Source organism: Apium graveolens, chromosome 6 (genome assembly GCF_009905375.1).
Source record: "Apium graveolens cultivar Ventura chromosome 6, ASM990537v1, whole genome shotgun sequence".
NCBI classification, from domain to species: domain Eukaryota; kingdom Viridiplantae; phylum Streptophyta; class Magnoliopsida; order Apiales; family Apiaceae; genus Apium; species Apium graveolens.
The window spans coordinates 168,787,215-168,807,035 of NC_133652.1; the positions used below are offsets into that span (position 1 = coordinate 168,787,215).

At 36.4% G+C, this 19,821-nt stretch overlaps 1 protein-coding gene across 1 annotated transcript; it reads right to left on the reverse strand.

Moving 5' to 3' along the window:
• Positions 1–263: 263 nt before the first annotated feature.
• Positions 264–13,234, reverse strand: LOC141665584 (uncharacterized). The gene is made up of 4 exons (XM_074471573.1): positions 13,129–13,234; positions 12,813–13,063; positions 456–659; positions 264–362 (listed from the first exon to the last, which is right to left on the reverse strand). Exons 1-4 carry the CDS (start codon positions 13,232–13,234, stop codon positions 264–266), a joined length of 660 nt encoding a protein of 219 aa, XP_074327674.1.
• Between the last annotated feature and the right edge of the window lie 6,587 nt (positions 13,235–19,821).

The window sequence follows — 19,821 nt, forward strand, 5'->3', positions numbered from 1 at the left end:
TGTGGCCTTGTTTGTGCTTGTGACTTTTGAAATAGACTTGAGTATCACTGGGGGATTCAAGATTGGGGTTTTTGCTTTTTTTGGCATTTAAGAAAAAAACAAATAAAAAGGCATGTCACACAACTTTGACTAAAATATACCATTTCAAAATTGAATAAATTATTTCTCACAATTAAAACAATATGAAAATAAATTATTCAATTTTGATATGGTACATTTCTCACAATTAAAATAATGTCTTACCAATAAGCAAAAAAACAATGTCATACCAATTTGGATCTAACTTTAGCAAGAGGTTTACGACCGAGAGTGTGTGGGTCAGTATATGATGTACGACGGGCTGCATTTCCCTTTACAAGTGCCTATTATCAAAAAAATTAAATTCTCGACTTTAATTGTACTTAGCCAAAAAATAAAATCTACTTTATATATGCATGTTGTTGTGTTAAGGGTACCTGGACTTCTTCATCTGCCCAATACATCATCAACAACTTAAAATCGTCAAGTGGGATTTCATCAGGCCTGTATTCGATCCTTTCCTCATCAGTTTTATATTTTAGGTAATGATCCTTCTTCACACGGCACTTATACGCTCTCCAATCTATATTAAGTGTCATGTTTATCCACTTATAGCCATGTTCAGGAATATCAAACCTTTCCTATAACTTGTCAAACATAAAATGCATTATTAACCAAAGTGTAATCCAAAGTGTAACCAAAGTGTCAAACATAAACATGAATAATTAAGAAAGGGACATATTTTTGTTATTCCCAGTGGACTAACAATGAGATTTACAGAAGGGGGGATTGAATGTAAATCTCAAAACTTTTTCAAGTTTTGAGCAATTTGTAAGACTAAGTGTTTGAGTGATCAAAGGTGTGTGAATTGCTTGGAGCTGATGTAGACAGATATATATTTAAACACAAATGAAATGAACACAAAGAACTTAAAAACTTTTCTGGTGGATTTGTTGTTCCACCAGAGATGTGTTATTTCAGAAAATCTGTGATTCAAAATTAAATCACAACTGCTTTCTAGTACAAACTAGATGATTTTCTCTCTTGATATTTCTAAACAGCTCAGGGAAAATTCATATCTAATTACTAGCTACTACCTGGTTTATATAACACCAAGTTTACAAGTGAAGACAAAGATAAAGTACAATAAGACAATAGTTCTCCACTTATTTCTGTTCCATTTTTATCCAGTGTAATATGGAATTATCTGTTGACTTTCCATTTTGAACCAGACTAAAAACGGCTGCTTTTTCTGCTGTTCCTGAAATAGGTTACCACATCTCTGTCAATCCATGTGCCTCTGTCAGCTTTGTTAACTGTCACTATCAACTGCTATGAGACTGAGCATCCGTTGAAGCTTTCATCCATTGATGGCTTTATCCGTTGATGCTCTAGCAGTGCATCCGTTAAAGCTTTCATCATTGATGGCTTTATCCGTTGATGCTCTAGCAGTTGAAGCTTTATCCGTTGAAGCACTTATCCGTTGAAGCGTTAGAGACATCCGTTGAAGCTCAGTTTCTTATCCGTTGAAGGTCTTCAATATCAGTTGATACTTCTTCACTTATACAAAATTACAAGGCATGAAATATTTATAATTAGCCCTCCTACTTGTACATCCATTAGTAGTCAACATGACTGATTATCTCCTAACAACATCTAAGAATTACAGCTTGAAACCAGAGAGTGAGATGTGCTACAATACCAAACTTATTGCTAAGTAAGGCTACTCCTTCAACGGATAGCCAAGATGGTCTTATCCGTTGAGGCTACAAACACTAGATTTCTACTTAAGTGTTTTGCTGAACTTATCATCAAACTAATACACATATTCCTAACAATCTCCCCCTATTTATGTCTACTAGAACTGTAGGCATAAATTTGGGTTTAGCTTGATGATAATAAAACACTTAACAAATATATAAACTATAACTAAGCAGAAATTCAAAAGTGCTGCAAAAGTGTATATGCTGAGATGAAATTGAAGAAATACATTGTTTCCAAGGGTGCTCCTTTAGCTTGAGCAAATTACTTTCTTTTCCTTTGATCCCTGGTTTTCTTTCCTAGCCTCCTGTCATTCTCCTCCATTTGAAGTTGAAGTTGTCTGTAGAATTCAGCTTCATCTTCTTCATTGATATCTAACTTAGATTACATATCCTTGAGAGTTTCATTACTGGCAATCTTTAGCTGATCTTCAATTCTGAAAAATCTTCTGACTCCTTTGTTGTCTCTGAACTCCATCAACCAATGAGGTGATTTGTGAATTGTAATACCTCTCTCTGGAATGAGTAAAGTTCTAGGCAAAACATTGGGCTCCCTCCAAGTTTTCCTTATGTTGGCAATCTTGTTGAGAATCTCAGTCCTGGCAGTTCTGGTAAAGCCAGAATCCTTATGTATGGCTGAGTAGACTCTAATCAAGGTAGTGTAGCCTTCATTCAGAATTCTGTGAAGAGGCCATGTTCTTTCCCCAACTCCTTTGTATTTGAACACTAGTCTTTCTGGTAGCTGTCTGTAGGCAGCTATTCCCCTTACATCCTCCAGCTCATCCAGATAGAGTTCAATGTCTGAAAATTTTTTATGTCACAGAAGTGAACATAATCATCTTTAGAGTTTTGAGGTTTGGACTTAGGCTTCTGTGTGAATTTGATTGAGGCTTTAGAGGGTGTTGATTTGATTCTTCTTTTCTGCTTCTTTGATGATGGAGAAGAGGTTAGGAAGGTGGGCAATTTGATGGTGTCCTAATCAATTGGTTCCTCCTTGGGAATGATTGTTTCACCATGAATGTTCATGAAGGGGTCAGGTACAATGGGTTCAGGAATAGAGGGTAGTGGTTTGGATATTGATTGGGTTTCTTCAGTCTTATCTACTTTCTTTCTCTTTGTATTGACCTTCTTTCTTTTCCCTTTCTGCCATTCTTCCTTACTTCTTTCCTCCATCTCAGTACCAACCATGTCCCCCATAGCTTCATCTTCACCTTTATCTTCAATTACTTTCTGATCTTCAGCCTGACTTGACTCTAGCTATTTTTCAAGCTTTGCTTGTGCTCTTTTGTCAGCCTTTAGCTGTTTGGCTTCTTCCTTCAACCTTTTGGTTTCTTCCTTCTTGGCTATTGAGAATTTGGGATGTCCTTGCATCACACATATGCTCTTTCCCTCTCTGAAAATAATAGCCATGTTTCTCCTTACAGCCTTATCCATGGTCTCTTTGAGATATGCAATACTTCTTCCTAAAAGCTTGTCCTCATCTGCTTTTGAAAGAGGAAAATCCACCTCTTTTAGAGGATTCTTTGTAGAGTCCTTATTGGATCTGTTGTTGGGCTTGAGAACCATAGGTTGCAGATCTTTGGAAGAAGTTTCTCCATCCTTATGCCTCCCTACTGGCTTGAGTTCCATAATAATTGATTCCACTTTTGTGCTATGCTTCACAAATTATGATTGAGAAGTTGTAGAACCAAATATTAGTTGCATCTTTTCATCAATCTTCTTCCTTTGCTCTTTGACTTGCAATACAGCTGCTGCTATCTGGATTAGATCAATTCCATCTAGCTTTCCTTTGACTTGAATTGGTGGAGAAGTTGTGATGACAGGAACTAGCACTTGAGAAATCTGAACTGTTGTAGATGGCTCTCCTTCCCCTTCACCTTTATTCTCCCCCTTTTTGTTATCATCAAGGGTAGGGGTCAAGCCTTGTGCTTGTACCAGCTGCATGAGGAGATTTGTTTGAGTTTGTTGATTTTGAAGAATGGTGACCATAGAGTCTTCAATTATTTGAACCCTATCTTCCAATCTGGCCAACCTCTTATCAGCATCAGAGGCCTTCCTTAGTCTCCCCAACAAATCTTGCATAGTACCATAGGGTATAACTGAATCCAATTTCTCAGCATTGTAGGATTTCAGATCAGCAATGTCCAGCTTGAGCTCATCCACACTTAGATTGTGCTGGTAATGCTGCAACTGCAAGAGATGCAGAGATTCCAGATGAGCTTGAAGAATTGCCTTGGTGCCAGCATCCTGAGTCTCCTGAATGGCCTGTTGAATTGTCATGACTTGTTTGACCAAAGTGACACCAAACTCTCCTGGTGTTGATGGTTTTGCCCATGCCCATGCAGGAAGATTAGGAACAGAACTTGGGCCTGCTACTCCCCCTAAGTTCATGCTCTCATTCAAAGAATTAGAGTCATCATCATTAGAATTTACTTCAAATTCTTCAGATGGCTCACCAGCTTGAGAAGGCAGCCTGTTGACAGCAGCTTTGTCTCTGAGAAGAGATTCTGAAGTGTGTACAATGTGTAGTGTCTGTTCTGCCTCCACATTGCCCTGTGCAGCCAATAATTGATAGGCTGAAACAGGGTGAGTAAAAGTGTCAGCATCCAAGGAAATGTTATCAATGACAGCTTTGTAGTGTTGCTGAAATTGTCTTCCCTTATCTGCATCATCCACTTTCATGAACTCACTAGCAATGGCTGGATCCACCCTTATAGCTTCTGTACCTGCCTTTCTCTCAATTTCTCTCTTTTCTTGCATCAGGGGCTCCCCCTGGCTCACACACACCCTCACACCCTCACCTTCACCTTCTAAGGTGGCACTCCTCTCACTTACTTTTGCCATGCTGGAAGAAATAACATGCATTTGGTGACTCTCATCCTCTCCTTTTGCCTGGGAGCAACCCAGCCTCTCACTCAAAAAATCACTCCCTTCCCTCAAGCCTAAAAGTGATTGTACAGTTGCCATGTCCTCTACAGTTGGAGTTGTTTCTGTTAAGTGTGTAGAGGCCATCAACGGATAGGGAGTATCCGTTGAAGTGGAAACTGATGGTATCAACGGATAACTGTTGTTAAGCTTATCCGTTGAAGAACAACCACTTGTCAACGGATGAGAGATATCCGTTGAAGAAGGAAATGATGTAGAGATAGAAAGTGATATAATTGTTGAATCTGTGTGGATTGATTTTAAGTGAGGTGACACAGATTCTGCAACTACATCTGAAAGAATTGGCTGATGATCCAACAAATCATCTAAAAGATGATGATCACCAGGTTTTGAGTGGGGCTCCTCCCTGAGTTTTAATGAGGGAGAATCAGGAATTGATGTGAATATCATATCCACATCCAGAGAGGGTGTAGGAGAGTTTAAGGAATGGTGTGTGTCTATATTGAGAGAATGGGGCTGTGATTCCACATTTGCTGGAATCACATCAAGCTGAATTTGAGAAGGCACAGATACTGGTGGGTGTATCTGTGCTGTGTGTGTCCCTTATGTGGAAACTAGGGTTTTGGCCTTCTTCTTCCTTGAAAAGGCTTGAATTGGTGAATGTTTAGCTTCAGTGTCCCTCCCTCTTTTGTTCTGTGTCCCTGAGTGGGGACTATTTTCAATAGTTACATCCTTTTGGGAGGATGCAACTAGGGATGTGCTGGACTCCTTTTGAACCACTACATTCTTTTGAGAGACTGTGGCTTGGCTGGAATGGGTATCACTCACCTCTCCCACCTTATCCTGGGGGGCTTTTTGATGTTCACCCCTCCCCTCACCACTCACACCCTGTTCACTCCCTTCAGGGTTTATGGTAGTTGTTATAACTGTTGTCTTTTGAGAAACAACAGAGGTAGGTTTCTTTGACTTGACTTTGGAGATTTTAGATTTGGTGGCTTTGGTAGGAGCCTGTTTGGACAATGACACAGGTTCCATAGCCACACTAGAAGGCAAAGAAACATTGGGGTTGGAAATAGTAGGAGTTATAGAAACATTTACCTCACTTACCTGTGGTGCATTCATGATTGGCAAGTATACCAATGGCACCTGGCTGTTGAGATTCATTCTCAAAAGGTCTGCAAGGACCCTTTTCTCTTGTGCCCAGCATTTGAGTTTATTATTCTCATTGGATATAACCAAACCTTTAGCAACATGGTTAGCCAATAACATAAAGAATCTAGCAAAGTAGATGTTATGTGGTCTATTAGCTTTGTTACCTAATCTGGAACCTAATTCTAGCATAACACAGTTGCTAAAATTAAAGTACCTATCAGAAACTAGCATATAGAGCATATTAACAAGAGATGAAGTGATAGCATCAAAATTGCTAATCTTCCCAGAGAAAACCTTAATAAAGGCATCTCCAAGAAAACTCCATTCTTTTCTAAGGCCTTTCCTTCTAATACTACCTAAACTAGTAGAATCAAAAGCATAGTCTATGGAATCTAGCATAGCAGAGACATCTTTATCAGTGTGTGGTGTCATGGCATTATTCTCAGGCAACTTAAAGCAAGATTGTAAATCATCACAATTAATGCAATAGTCCTTACCTTTGAGAGAGAAGGCAATAGTCATATCAGTGGAGTTGAACTCTGCAGTTGTCCAAATCTCCTCAATCACTTCACAGTAGATGGTTGGGGCTTCCAGCATTGCATAGCTCAGCTTGCAGTTCTTGATGAAGTCCATCATCTTGTGATAATCAGAATGGGCTTCCTTCTTTTCAACCAAGACTATGAAATTATTCTTTTCATAAACAAATCCTGTTTGAGACATAATTTTGACTACTGGTGCCATTGTTGTGAGTAGAGGTTGCAGAGAAGAACTTGAGAATTGAGAGAGAAAGAGAATGACAATTGCAAGAAAGCGTAAAGTGAAAATAAGAATTCAATTGGGCTTTTATACTTTCTTGAATTAAAACACAAATTAAAATAATTAAATGATACTTTTAAGTAAGTGAAAGCCGTTCAGGAATAAATGAAACTGTAGAAATTCTGAAAACTACCGTAAATACAAATACATACAACACTGTATATCTGTATCAACGGTTGAGTAAAAGAATCAACGGCTGTGACTCACTAACGTGACACATCAACGGATAAGGTAAATAGTTATCCGTTGATGAACAACATTATTTTATCCGTTGAAGGATAAAATTACCAGAAATGTATTTGTCTTTCAACGGATAATGAATATCTGTTGATAGAACAATTTTGGCTTTCAATGGATAGGGAATATCCGTTGATAGGATAAGTTTTGATTAAAGCCAACTTTGTTCTTGCACCAAATTCATTTCTGGCTACAAGACAAATTACATAGATGACATAGATTATGAATAGTTAAGCATACCTAACTCACTTACTAATCTTGTGAATGTTGATTCATCAAGTGGCTTGGTAAATATGTCTACAATCTGCTTTTCACTTGGAACAAAATAAAGTTCCACTGTACCTTTCATCACATGTTCCCTAATGAAGTGGTACTTCATATCAATGTGCTTGGTTCTTGAGTGCTGCACTGGATTTTTAGTAATGGCAATGGAACTTGTGTTGTCACAAAATATTGGAATTTTGTCAACAGTTATACCATAGTCAAATAACTGAAATCTCATCCACAGTATTTGTGCACAGCAACTACCAGCTGCAATGTATTCGGCTTCAGCTGTTGATGTGGAAACAGAATTCTGCTTCTTGCTAAACCATGATACAAGCTTGTTTCCTAGAAATTGACAGGTGCCTGTTGTGCTTTTCCTATCTAATTTGCAACCTGCATAATCTGCATCTGAGTAGCCAATTAGATCAAAACCAGACTCTCTAGGGTACCAAATTCCTAGATTTAGAGTCCCTTTGAGATATCTGAAAATTCTTTTAATAGCCACTAAGTGAGATTCTTTAGGGTCAGCTTGAAATCTAGCACAGAGACATGTAGAAAACATAATATCAGGTCTACTGGCAGTTAAATATAAAAGTGAGCCAACCATGCCTCTATAACTTGTAATATCCACAGACTTTTCAGCCTTGTTTAATTCAAGCTTGGTGGCAGTGGCCATGGGAGTTTTTGCAGGTGAACAATCCATTAAGTCAAACTTCTTTAAAAGATCATAAATATATTTAGTTTGACTAATGAAAATTCCACCACTAACTTGTTTAACTTGTAAACCAAGAAAGTAAGTTAGCTCTCCCATCATGCTCATTTCATATTTACTTTGCATTAATTTAGCAAACTTTTTACAAAGTTTATCATCTGTAGATCCAAATATAATATCATCTACATAAATTTGTACAAGTATCTTAGAGCCATTAACATTTCTAAAGAAGAGAGTTTTGTCAACAGTACCTCTTGTGAAGTGATTATCTAGAAGGAACTTTGATAAAGTCTCATACCAGGCTCTAGGTGCTTGCTTTAGTCCATAGAGTGCTTTCAACAAATAATACACATTGTCTGGAAAATTTGGATCTTCAAAACCAGGAGGTTGGGTTACATAAACTTCTTCCTCCAATTCCCCATTTAGAAATGCACTCTTGACATCCATCTGATAGACTTTGAAATTGGCATTAGCTGCATAGGCTAGAAAGATTCTGATGGCTTCAAGTCTTGCAACTGGAGCAAATGTTTCATCAAAATCTTTTCCCTCTTGTTGAGAATAGCCTTTGGCAACCAATCTGGCTTTATTCCTTATGACAATGCCATTTTCATCTATCTTGTTTCTGAATACCCATTTTGTGTCAATAGAACTCTTGTTCTTTGGCTTGGGTACCAGCTTCCACACTTTGTTCCTCTCAAATTGGTTTAGCTCATCGTGCATAGCTAAAATCCAATCTGGATCCAAAAGAGCTTATTTCACTCGCTTAGGTTCCTCCTGTGATAGAAAGCTACTATACAGACATTCATCTTGAGTAGCCCTTCTAGTTTGTACTTTAGATGTAGCATCACCAATGATCAGTTCAAAAGGGTGATTCTTGGTCCATTTCCTTTGAGGTGGTAGATTAGCCCTTAATGAGGTTGCCTCAGTATTGTCATGATGTGAGATAGAATGTTGATTTGTTGAAACTCCCCCTGAGTTGCTGATCCTTTGAAAGGAAATGGGAGTTCTATCAACTGATGAGGTGAAGTGATTATCCGTTGACAGACTGTGATCAACGGATGCTTCGTTATGAACTTCAACGGATGATGCACTTTGTCTTTCAACGGATGCTGCATTGCTTCTTTCAACGGAAGCTGAATTTTGACTTTCAACGGATGCAGCATTCTGTGCATTATCCAAAGGCAGACTCTGGTTTCTTCTTGAGATGTCTTCTTCATCATTCTCATCTTCACTATCATCACAATATATCTCAATATTGTCAAATTTGAGTCCTTCATGATGTCCCTCATCTGTTAGTCCATCAATCTTTTTATCATCAAACACAACATGTACAGATTCCATGACAATGTTGGTTCTTAGATTGTAGACCCTATATGATTTTCCAGCAGAATAACCAACAAATATTCCTTCATCAGCCTTTGCATCAAACTTTCCTTTGTGATCAGATTGATTCCTTAAGATGTAACATTTGCAACCAAAGACATGTAGAAAGTTTAAAGTTGGTTTTCTTCTCTTGAATAATTGATAGGGAGTCATGCATTTTGCTTGATTGATTAGAGAAATATTCTGAGTGTAACATGCACAGTTAACAGCCTCAGCCCAAAAATAAGTTGGGAGCTTTGACTCCTCAAGCATTGTCCTTGCAGCTTCAATTAGTGATCTGTTCTTCCTTTCCACCACACCATTTTGTTGTGGAGTTCTTGGAGCTGAGAACTCATGCATGATCCCATTTACTCCACAGAACATCTTCATGGTTGAATTCTTGAACTAAGTTCCATTGTCACTCCTAATATTCCTTACTTTGAAATCAGGATGATTGTTGACTTGCTTGATATGATTGATGATGATTTCACTAGCTTCATCCTTTGATCCAAGAAAATAAACCCATGAAAACTTTGAGAAATCATCTACAATCACTAGGCAGTATCTTTTCCTTGAAATTGACAATACATTGGCTGGTCCAAAAAGATCCATGTGTAGAAGTTGCAGTGGTTCATCAATTGCAGATTCAAGCTTCTTACTGAATGATACTTTCTTTTGCTTTCCTTTCTGACAAGCATCACACAGTCCATCCCTTGTGAATTCCACTAGAGGCATTCCTCTAACTAAGTCCTTTTTGACCAGATCATTCATTGTCTTGAAATTCAAATGGGACAGCTTCTTATGCCATAGCCAACTTTCAACTGGACTTGCTTTGCTGAGAAGACAAGTAATGGATTCTGCATCTGTAGAGTTGAAATCAGCTAAGTACACATTTCCTTTTCTAACTCCAGTTAGAACCACTTTATTGTCCTTTTTACTTGTGACAATACAGGCTTCAGAATTGAAGGAAACAGTATTCCCTCTGTCACATAGTTGACTGATGCTCAATAATTTGTGTTTGAGACCATCAACCAATGCAACTTCATCAATGATGACATTTTATTTTGAAATCAAGCCATATCCCATAGTGAATCCTTTGCTGTCATCTCCAAAGGTTATGCTAGGGCCAGCTCTCTCCTTAAATTCTGTGAGCAGGGTGAAATCTCCTGTCATGTGTCTTGAACAACCACTGTCCAAGTACCATAGATTCCTTCTTTATCCCTGGTTGCTTGATGAACTAGTTTTATTTTCATCAGAATTAGCCATCAGGGCTAGGTTGACATATTCCACATCATCATCTTCATTTACCCCATCTGCTGCCCAATCATCTTGAGTGAGAAAAGCTCTTTCCTTTTGTTTGAGCAAATCAAAATACTTCCTTTTGTAATCAACTTGCTCAAATTTCTTTTTCTCAGAATTTGGCTTCCTACACTCACTTGCAAAGTGTCCACTAATGCCACAGTTGTAACATTTGAACTTTGATTTGTCCACCATGTTTTTGTTTGGCTTAGTGAACTTTGTGTTTTTTCTGAACTTCATCTTTGCAAACCTCCTGGACAAAAAGGCCAGATGTTCATCAATATCATCAGATTCATCCTGACTGGAATTGTCTTCATCCTCAGCAACTTGCTCTTTACCCTTGCTTGATTCTGATTTGCTTGTGCCAATTTTGAGACTTGGCATTGTCTTTTCCTCATTTCTGGCTTCAACTTTTTCACTGTCAGCTACAAGTGCAACTGATCCTCCTTTTCTCTTTCCCTTTTCCAACAGCTCATCTTGCTCCATCTCAAGTTCATAAGTCTTCAAAATTCCATATAATCTTTCAAGTGTGAAGTCCTTATAATCTTGAGAATTTCTTAGAGAAACAGTCATAGGCTTCCATTCCTTTAGTAGAGACCTTAGAAATTTTAGATTGGAGTCCTTGACTTGGCACACTCTCCCATACAACTTTAATCCATTCAATAGTTTCTGAAATCTGTTGAATGTATCATTCAATGATTCTCCTTCTTCAAAGTGGAAATATTCATATTGTTGAATGAGAAGCTGCATTTTGTTTTCTCTAACTTGCTTCGTGCCTTCACAGATAAGCTGCACAGTATCCCAAATTTCCTTAGCAGTTTGGCTATTGATGATATTGTCAAACATATCTTGATCCAGGCCATTAAACAAAATGTTCATGGCTTTCTTGTCCTTGTGGACCTCTTCAATATCTTCAACAGTCCATTCTGCCTTTGGCTTGGGAATAGACTGTCCAACAGCAACTGTAGCAGTAGCAGCTGTGGCCACCTTGTGTGGGATGTGAGGACCATTGTCAATGCAGTTGATGTAGCTTTCATCTTGAGAGAGAAGATATAAATGCATCTTCACCTTCCAGTGATGATAGTTATCTCTTTCCAGGATAGGAATCTTTATACCAATATCCTTCTTACTCATGATGTTAGCAGAATAGATCTTTAAACTCTTTGTATGTTAAGAGCTTGCTCTGATACCAATTGTTATTCCCAGTGGACTAACAATGAGATTTACAGAAGGGGGGTTGAATGTAAATCTCAAAACTTTTTCAAGTTTTGAGCAATTTGTAAGACTAAGTGTTTGAGTGATCAAATGTGTGTGAATTGCTTGGAGCTGATGCAGACAAATATATATTTAAACACAAATGAAATGAACACAAAGAACTTAAAAACTTTTCTGGTGGATTTGTTGTTCCACCAGAGATGTGTTATTTCAGAAAATCTGTGATTCAAAATTAAATCACAGCTGCTTCCTAGTACAAACTAGATGATTTTCTCTCTTGATATTTCTAAACAGCTTAGGGAAAATTCATATCTAATTACTAGCTACTACTTGGTTTATATAACACCAAGTTTACAAGTGAAGACAAAGATAAAGTACAATAAGACAATAGTTCTCCACTTATTTCTGTTCCATTTTTATCCAGTGTAATATGGAATTATCTGTTGACTTTCCATTTTGAACCAGACTAAAAATGGCTGCTTTTTCTGCTGTTCCTGAAATAGGCTACCACATCTCTGTCAATCCATGTGCCTCTGTCAGCTTTGTTAACTGTCACTATCAACTGCTATGAGACTGAGCATCCGTTGAAGCTTTCATCCGTTGATGGCTTTATCCGTTGATGCTCTAGCAGTGCATCCGTTCAAGCTTTCATCCGTTGATGGCTTTATCCGTTGATGCTCTAGCAGTTGAAGCTTTATCCGTTGAAGCACTTATCCGTTGAAGCGTTAGAGACATCCGTTGAAGCTCAGTTTCTTATCCGTTGAAGGTCTTCAATATCAGTTGATACTTCTTCACTTATACAAAATTACAAGGCATGAAATATTTACAATTAGCCCTCCTACTTGTACATCCATTAGTAGTCAACATGACTGATTATCTCCTAACAACATCTAAGAATTACAGCTTGAAACCAGAGAGTGAGATGTGCTACAATACCAAACTTATTGCTAAGTAAGGCTACTCCTTCAACGGATAGCCAAGATGGTCTTATCCGTTGAGGCTACAAATACTAGATTTCTACTTAAGTGTTTTGCTGAACTTATCATCAAACTAATACACATATTCCTAACAATTTTGGTACTAGAGATTACCAAAGTGTAATCCAACATTTTCTTCTTTAATTCTTCTAGAATAACATGCCAATTAACAAGAGTAAGCGACATATGATCCTTAACCAGCGTCCCCAGAAAATTACTCAGCTCTTGCCTAGGCTTTTTATCTCCAATTAGTTGGCCCTGTTTATTCGATTTAATGACCACCTTTTCGCCAGAAATCCTACCATGAACTTTTAACATTTTTGACCGTCCTCTAAAATTTTTTGGAGTTGTCCAGGTAAACCAGACTTTTCAATATAGTACTAATAATATAGTACAAATAGGAATTCAGGTATACACATATATACAATACCTGGTTCAACTTCTTCTTCAACTACATTTGGAAAACTAGACTCAACAATATCCTCTATCCTTAGATCAACTTCAAGATTTTGCGTCTGGCGTTCCCGTAACGCCATATAAGCACCAAATGTACCACTATCAAAATTGCCACATTGTTTTAACAGCTTACTACATGTCGTACTTAAAAGTGTTCATGAAGATGAACGTTTCACTCCCTTGTTTGCAGCAGTGGCAGATTTACTTGCTTTCTTCTGGATAGCAGGCACAAGATTCTTCTCGCAATCATTGGCTCGGGAACGAGTTCTGGGACCGGGCTTCATCATTTTTTTAAGCACAATTAATACAAGTAAAATATTAATTGATTAAATGAATGCCTATTATATTCTTCTAAGTAATACCAGTAACTAAACAGTATTATTTAGATCTTTGTAGCATTACTATTTTTCCCTTAAAAAGCTCGAATTGATCAAGGATAGGCCAGACATGCTTTTAGTCACATTATTTTATCGATATTAATAATTACCTATTTAAATAACTACCATTTAAATAATTACATTTTAATCTCAAATATATAAATTGAGAAATTTATATTAATTTCTCAATTTTAATCATAGACAATTTATATAAATTTCTCAATTTTAATTTCAGATATATAAATTGAGAAATTTATATAAATTTCTCAATTTTAATCTTAATTTTAAAATTATTTTATATAAATTTCTCAATCTTAATCTCAACATTTAAATAATTACCATTTTAAGAATTATAAGAAAGTATCTAGTGTACCTTCGATGAATCATCACTATGTTCCTGGCTCTCATTTTCCAAGACATATTCATCAGATTCCTCTTGTTTTTTCTCCTTTTCCTTGCTTTTCTGGACTGTTGGTGGATTAACATTCGCATATTTACCTAGCCAAAGTTTTTCAAACTTTGCCTTATTTTCGAGTACACATTTGATTCTTTCTTTGCTCGTACTGATTCACTGCTGGTAATGGTTGTGCAGGTACCTACATATGCATCAATTTTCATCATGTTGCTAACTCAAAACTAGATAAATTATGCACTACATATAAGCCAATTTATTGCAATATTACTACCTCAACAACACAGCCATTTTTCCCGTTACTTTTGCCATCAATGTTGCCTTCTTGTAAATTCAACTTTATTCTCGTTCTCCAATTAATATTAACAGTTGGTTCTTCGTGTTGTGCAGTCTCCGCAGCTGGTTTCTTATATTTCCATAGTGATAAAATCCTCCTCTGCAGCTGAGGTGACTTCTGATTCATCTTCAACTTTTTTTGCTGCTGCTGTTGGAGCTGGTGCGCAGTAACAAATGTTCGCTTCATTTGTTCTTTAATTGGCTCTGTACACAAGCATTTAAAAAGCTGAGCATATGAAAAGCTAAGCATATGAAAAGCTAAGCATAATAAAAAGCCATTACAAGTAGGAAAATAACTATCTATATTCATGATAGAGATTATATTTGGATCGAGGTCTAAGCCTACACTAATCTTCATACCTTTCATTATGTTCTTCCTTGGTCGTACAATTACCCAAGGCTGCATCTGAACCGAGGGATCAACTTCTTTGTCAACCACAATGTCGATATACAGCTGGATCTCACCATCATTTTCGCATCCATCTACACGCTCTAACAATTCTTGATCTCTTGTCAAAAGCTTCCAACCACTGTCATCGATCGTATATACTCCTCTAATTTCTGTCAAGTGTAGATAGTCCTTGACGTATTCCATTAGCACTGAATAAGAAAATTCTTCGGTATTTATTCTACATCCTGTAAATGTCTTTCCACCAGAGTAACTTTTTTCTTGAAAATCCCGTCATAGTTCAGTCTTACAGTCACAAGTTTATCTCTCATCCTACATAATAATAAGAAGATTATTGGAGCAGGCACGTGTAATTGTAAAACATGCATAAAATTAAGCATTTATGAATACAGAGTAGCAACAAATATAAAGCGACAAAAATATAAGGGACTAAATTTAGAACATGAATACAACAACTAATTTAGAACATAAAAACAAAGGGACTAAATTTAGAACAAAAGTCTTACAACCACTAATTTAGAATAGAAAAATACAAGTTTATCGCTGATACATAATAAAGTAATAAACATTTCAAATTCAGTTGGTTAAACATGAGGTTCTTCTTCTTCAGTTTGTTTAGGAATTTCTGTTTTGGGAATATCATCCCTGAACCAATTAAATTCACCAGCTTTTTCATCAATTTCACGCTCAAGGATGTTATCATGTAGATCGGGATGGTTATCGTTCAATTGTTCTTCATCTGCATGTTATTGTTCAGCGTCACACCATTCCCTTGGTAGCTTTTTGATAACATAATGAACATTCCTCTCAGTTGGATCTTCCACATTGAATATTTGTTGCACTTGTGAAGCTATCACATACGGATCTGATTTGTTGCAGAGCTTGTTAAAATTCAATTTGGTAAGACCAAATGAATCCATCTCTTCTTGGTACCACTGAAACTTGAACAAAACCACTGCAAAAAATCCCCAATAATCGACTTTAATGATTTCTTCAACTGATCTATAGTAATTGACATTCCCTACTATTGGGATTTCATCTTTAGAACTTGCAAAACTAGTGGTTTCGACACTTAAAAAAATGCCGCTATTTTGTGTTGTGCATCTATAAACTCTGCTCTTTGTTTGAAAACGATATCCATTTACCACGTAATCACTAAACCTCTTAGCTGTTCAATTAGGACCCAATGCAAGGACATTTAAATCAGTTGAAATGTTCACCCTTTTTTCCACCACTTTTTGTAACCACTTCCAAAAATCTTCGGAGTGTGTTTGTTCTAGTTTGTATCTTTTTAAATTTGCATCAGCATTCACTAAAGTCCGGTGATCCCTATGAAAAAATTGAGTTCAAATAGTTTAAAAAGAGAGGCATGTTTTAATTTTATAGTACTAAATAAGTGAATGAAGGAGTAAAGAACATACTCAATTAATGTCTCAATTTCCTTATTACCACAATTGAACAGAATATAGGTAAGGCAAGCTTTCCAAACTGAATCATCTAATTGAATAACTTTTCCATTTTTATTCCTTCTTGTTCCGATATGATATTCGACATTTGCTGGACTTCTTCCAAAATTAGTCGATTCACACCCAAAAACCTTAAACAAAATGTTACACACTCCTCTGCTAAATACCCTTCTATAATTGAACCTTCTGATCTGCTCCTATTGCGTATATAATTTTTCAACTTGCAAAGATATCGCTCAATATGATACATGCACCGAATGTGCTCGGGTCGACCGTATTCAATTTCTCTGCATAGATGAATGAGGAGGTGGACCATGATATCAAAAAAGGCAGGGAAATATTATCTTAAATTCACAGAGAATGTCAATTATTTCTTCTTACAACCTCTTGATATCATCCAAATGAATGACCTTACTCCATAGACCCCTAAGGAATGCGCTGAATCTTATCAAGGGTTTCGTAATATCGGCTTTTAGTGATTTCTTCGCAGCGTACTGCAACAAGTAGTGGAGTATAAAATGCGTGTCATGGCTTTTATACCCCGACACTGTTCTCTCATAGTGTGCACATAACGACTAATATTAGAAGCGCAACTGTAAGGCAGTTTCACATTCTTCAATACCTTGCTAATGAGATCTTTGTCCTTCTTCGTCATGTCAAAATTGTTATAGAAATTTCATATGTTTACCTATCAACAGATTCCACCGGATGAAGAGACTTTCGTATTCCCATTTCTCGTAAATTGAAGCGAGCATTTAAATGATCTTTTGACTTACCACCAATATTAAGTAAAGTACCTAATATTTTGTCACAAATGTTTTTTTTGATATACATGACATCCGGATTATGTCGTAGAGGATTATACTTCCAATAAGGCAAATCGAAAAAAATTGACTTCTTCTTAAAAGGGATGTTACTTTCGCGCTTTTTATTTTTTTTTCTTGTTAATTTCCCCAAATTTGTTTCTAAACCCAACCAACAGGTATTCAACGTCTATCCCTGTTAATGGTTCTGCAATTTGCCTCGTTTCAATCTTCCCATTAAATCTTTTCTTGTTTAACCTCCATTTGTGTGAAGGATCAAGAAACCTTCTGTGATTCATATAACACACTTTTTGACTATGTTTTAGATATTGTGAACAGGTTTCATAATGGCACACCGGACATGCTAGTTTACCCTTTGTACTCCAATCGGACATCATAGCATATCCTGGAAATTCACTAATGGTCCAGAGCACCCCTGCCCATAAATTAAAACTCTGATAGGTCAGGATATCATAGGTTTGGACGCCAATATTCCATAATTCTTTCAAGTTCTCAATTTATGGTTGCATATAAACATTGATACTATTTGAAGGAGAATTTGGACCCGATATTAACGTCGAGAGAATCAAATTCTCTTGTTTCATGCAAATCCAAGGCGGGAGGTTGTAATTTACTTGAACATTCGGCCATGTAACATGACCTAAATTCATTTTACAGAACATACTAAATCCATTAGCAGCTACACCTAGCCTTATATTCTGAATTTTTGAAGCAAAATCAGGATAGTTAGCGTCAATTATTTTCCAAGCTTTAGCGTCACCCGAATTTCTGAAGCAAAATCAGGATAGGATAGTTAGCCTTATATACGTCATGTTTCATGCCACGTCATGAGTTTGGAAAACTGTTTGCACATAAACATCCGCTACAACCTCGGTTTAAGTGGAAAGTATCTCATGGCATTAGTTGGCACTTTTCTAATCAACTTCTCCGGATCACTATTAGCAGCAGTCCCTTTCTTCTCTTGTAAAACCCACCTTGAAACCCAATACAGCATGCAATTATTTGGGCATGTATGTATTCTTTGATAATTAAGTCCTAAGTCTTTGATTATATTCGTTGCAGCAGTAAAAGATAAAGGGACATTGGCTTCTGGTGTTAGGTTTCGAGCACATAAACGCAACGGAAAATATAATTAAAATATGAAAAATCAGAGTTTTTGAAACCCACCGCATGATCCATGCGAAAAACAGATATTTAATTTGTAGATCAGATTTTTTACCTTAAGAAGCTTTACGATTATGGTTGTCAAAAGGATATCCTAGCTTTAAACGAACACCACGTATCCCGAATTAACGATCTACGCCGTAGAGGTATCCACGCGAAAGCTGGTACGGAGGAGGCGTGTACTAGCACCAAGAACGGACCTGTTTTCCCCTCTCCCACTCTCACACATTTAGCTGCTAGGGTTTTATGTTTTATCTAATAAAAACCTAACCCTAATTTTAGCCTTAAGGATGTTTATATAGAGAGGCCAAAAACAGTCCTAACTATAATCCAAGTTAGAGTTTATTAAAATCTGAAATTCTATTTATTTAATAATTAAGTTTAACTCAATTACTAAATAACAATTAAATTTTGGATTTAATAATATACAAATTCAAAATTCATTTATCCCATTAATTAAGTCCAACTTAATTAATAATAAATAATTCAAATTTCCCTTTTTAATTCAAATCCGAATTTAAATTAAATATTCCTCCATGCTTTCTTTGTGCGACCCTATAGGTTATTATTACGTTGGCAATAATTTAAATATCTCATATTTAAATTATAAACTATGAGTGGCATCTAGTAATACATCATTGCTACCCAAGTAATAATAATTAAATCAGTGATTGATTAAACCTTTCGTAAATAATGTACAATGTAATATAATCCCTTAACCAAATATTAAAGATTAAACTAGATGCATGTAATGTGTCATCTTCATCATAGTTTAATCCAAGTTTCCTTGATCAATGAGTAGACTATCATATCAAATCAACATTTGAGCGTGGCCACATATTTCATAGTCTAGCTCACACAAGAGACAATAATATCACTCCTAAAATAGGAGTGTTAAATCCCATATAGATCATTCATATTTCTTATACGATTCATAATATACCCAATGTCCACTTTTATCATTACCCGGTCAAGGATAACTTTTAATGGAATCAATGTATATTAATTCTCGTATAAAAATATATTGACTTCAGGTCTAAAGAGCATTGCATCATTATCACTGTGAGAATTACTTATGACACAACAGACATGTAGAATCGCACATTGGGTCTGTCCAACACCATGTACATATACATCTGTCTATGTTTTTGACTTTAGTATCGCTATACCTATGATCAATGAGATGTGATCATCAGTCAACAAACACACCAGTCTTAATGCATTATTATTGTCCCTTAATAATACTCGACTAGAGACCTTCAGGAATATTGATACATTTGTCATAATCTCATTTCTAAGTCACGTACTTAGAGATATAGAATTGCATATCATATTCCAAGGACATTTATTAATCCAACATTTATATCACGGTAAATTAAGAATTAATAAACTATAAAGGGAATAATCGATAGAACATAAACATTAATAATCCAAATGTCTTAAATTAAAACATCATAGTGTTGTCTCTAGGGCACAAAGACTAACAATCTCCCACTTGCACTAGAGCCAATCACCCATGTGTCTAATACTCATGGAACTAGTATGACCATCGTGCTTATGCTGCGACAAAGCCTTAGTCAGTGGGTCCGCAACACTATCATTACTATGCACTTTACATTTATAGCTCCTTGATCATTAATCTAATTAATAAGGTGATATCGCTTAAGGACATGCCTTAA

Bases quoted from the DNA above. Each gene is read 5' to 3' on its own strand.
- LOC141665584 (XM_074471573.1), bottom strand. From the start codon at position 13,234: ATGGCGTTACGGGAACGCCAGACGCAAAATCTTGAAGTTGATCTAAGG. The intron at 13,064-13,128 runs GTATTGTATATA...TATATTGAAAAG, and splicing joins TGAAGAAGAAGTTGAACCAG to TCTGGTTTACCTGGACAACT. The intron at 660-12,812 runs GTAATCTCTAGT...GACAAGTTATAG, and splicing joins AAATGTTGGATTACACTTTG to GAAAGGTTTGATATTCCTGA.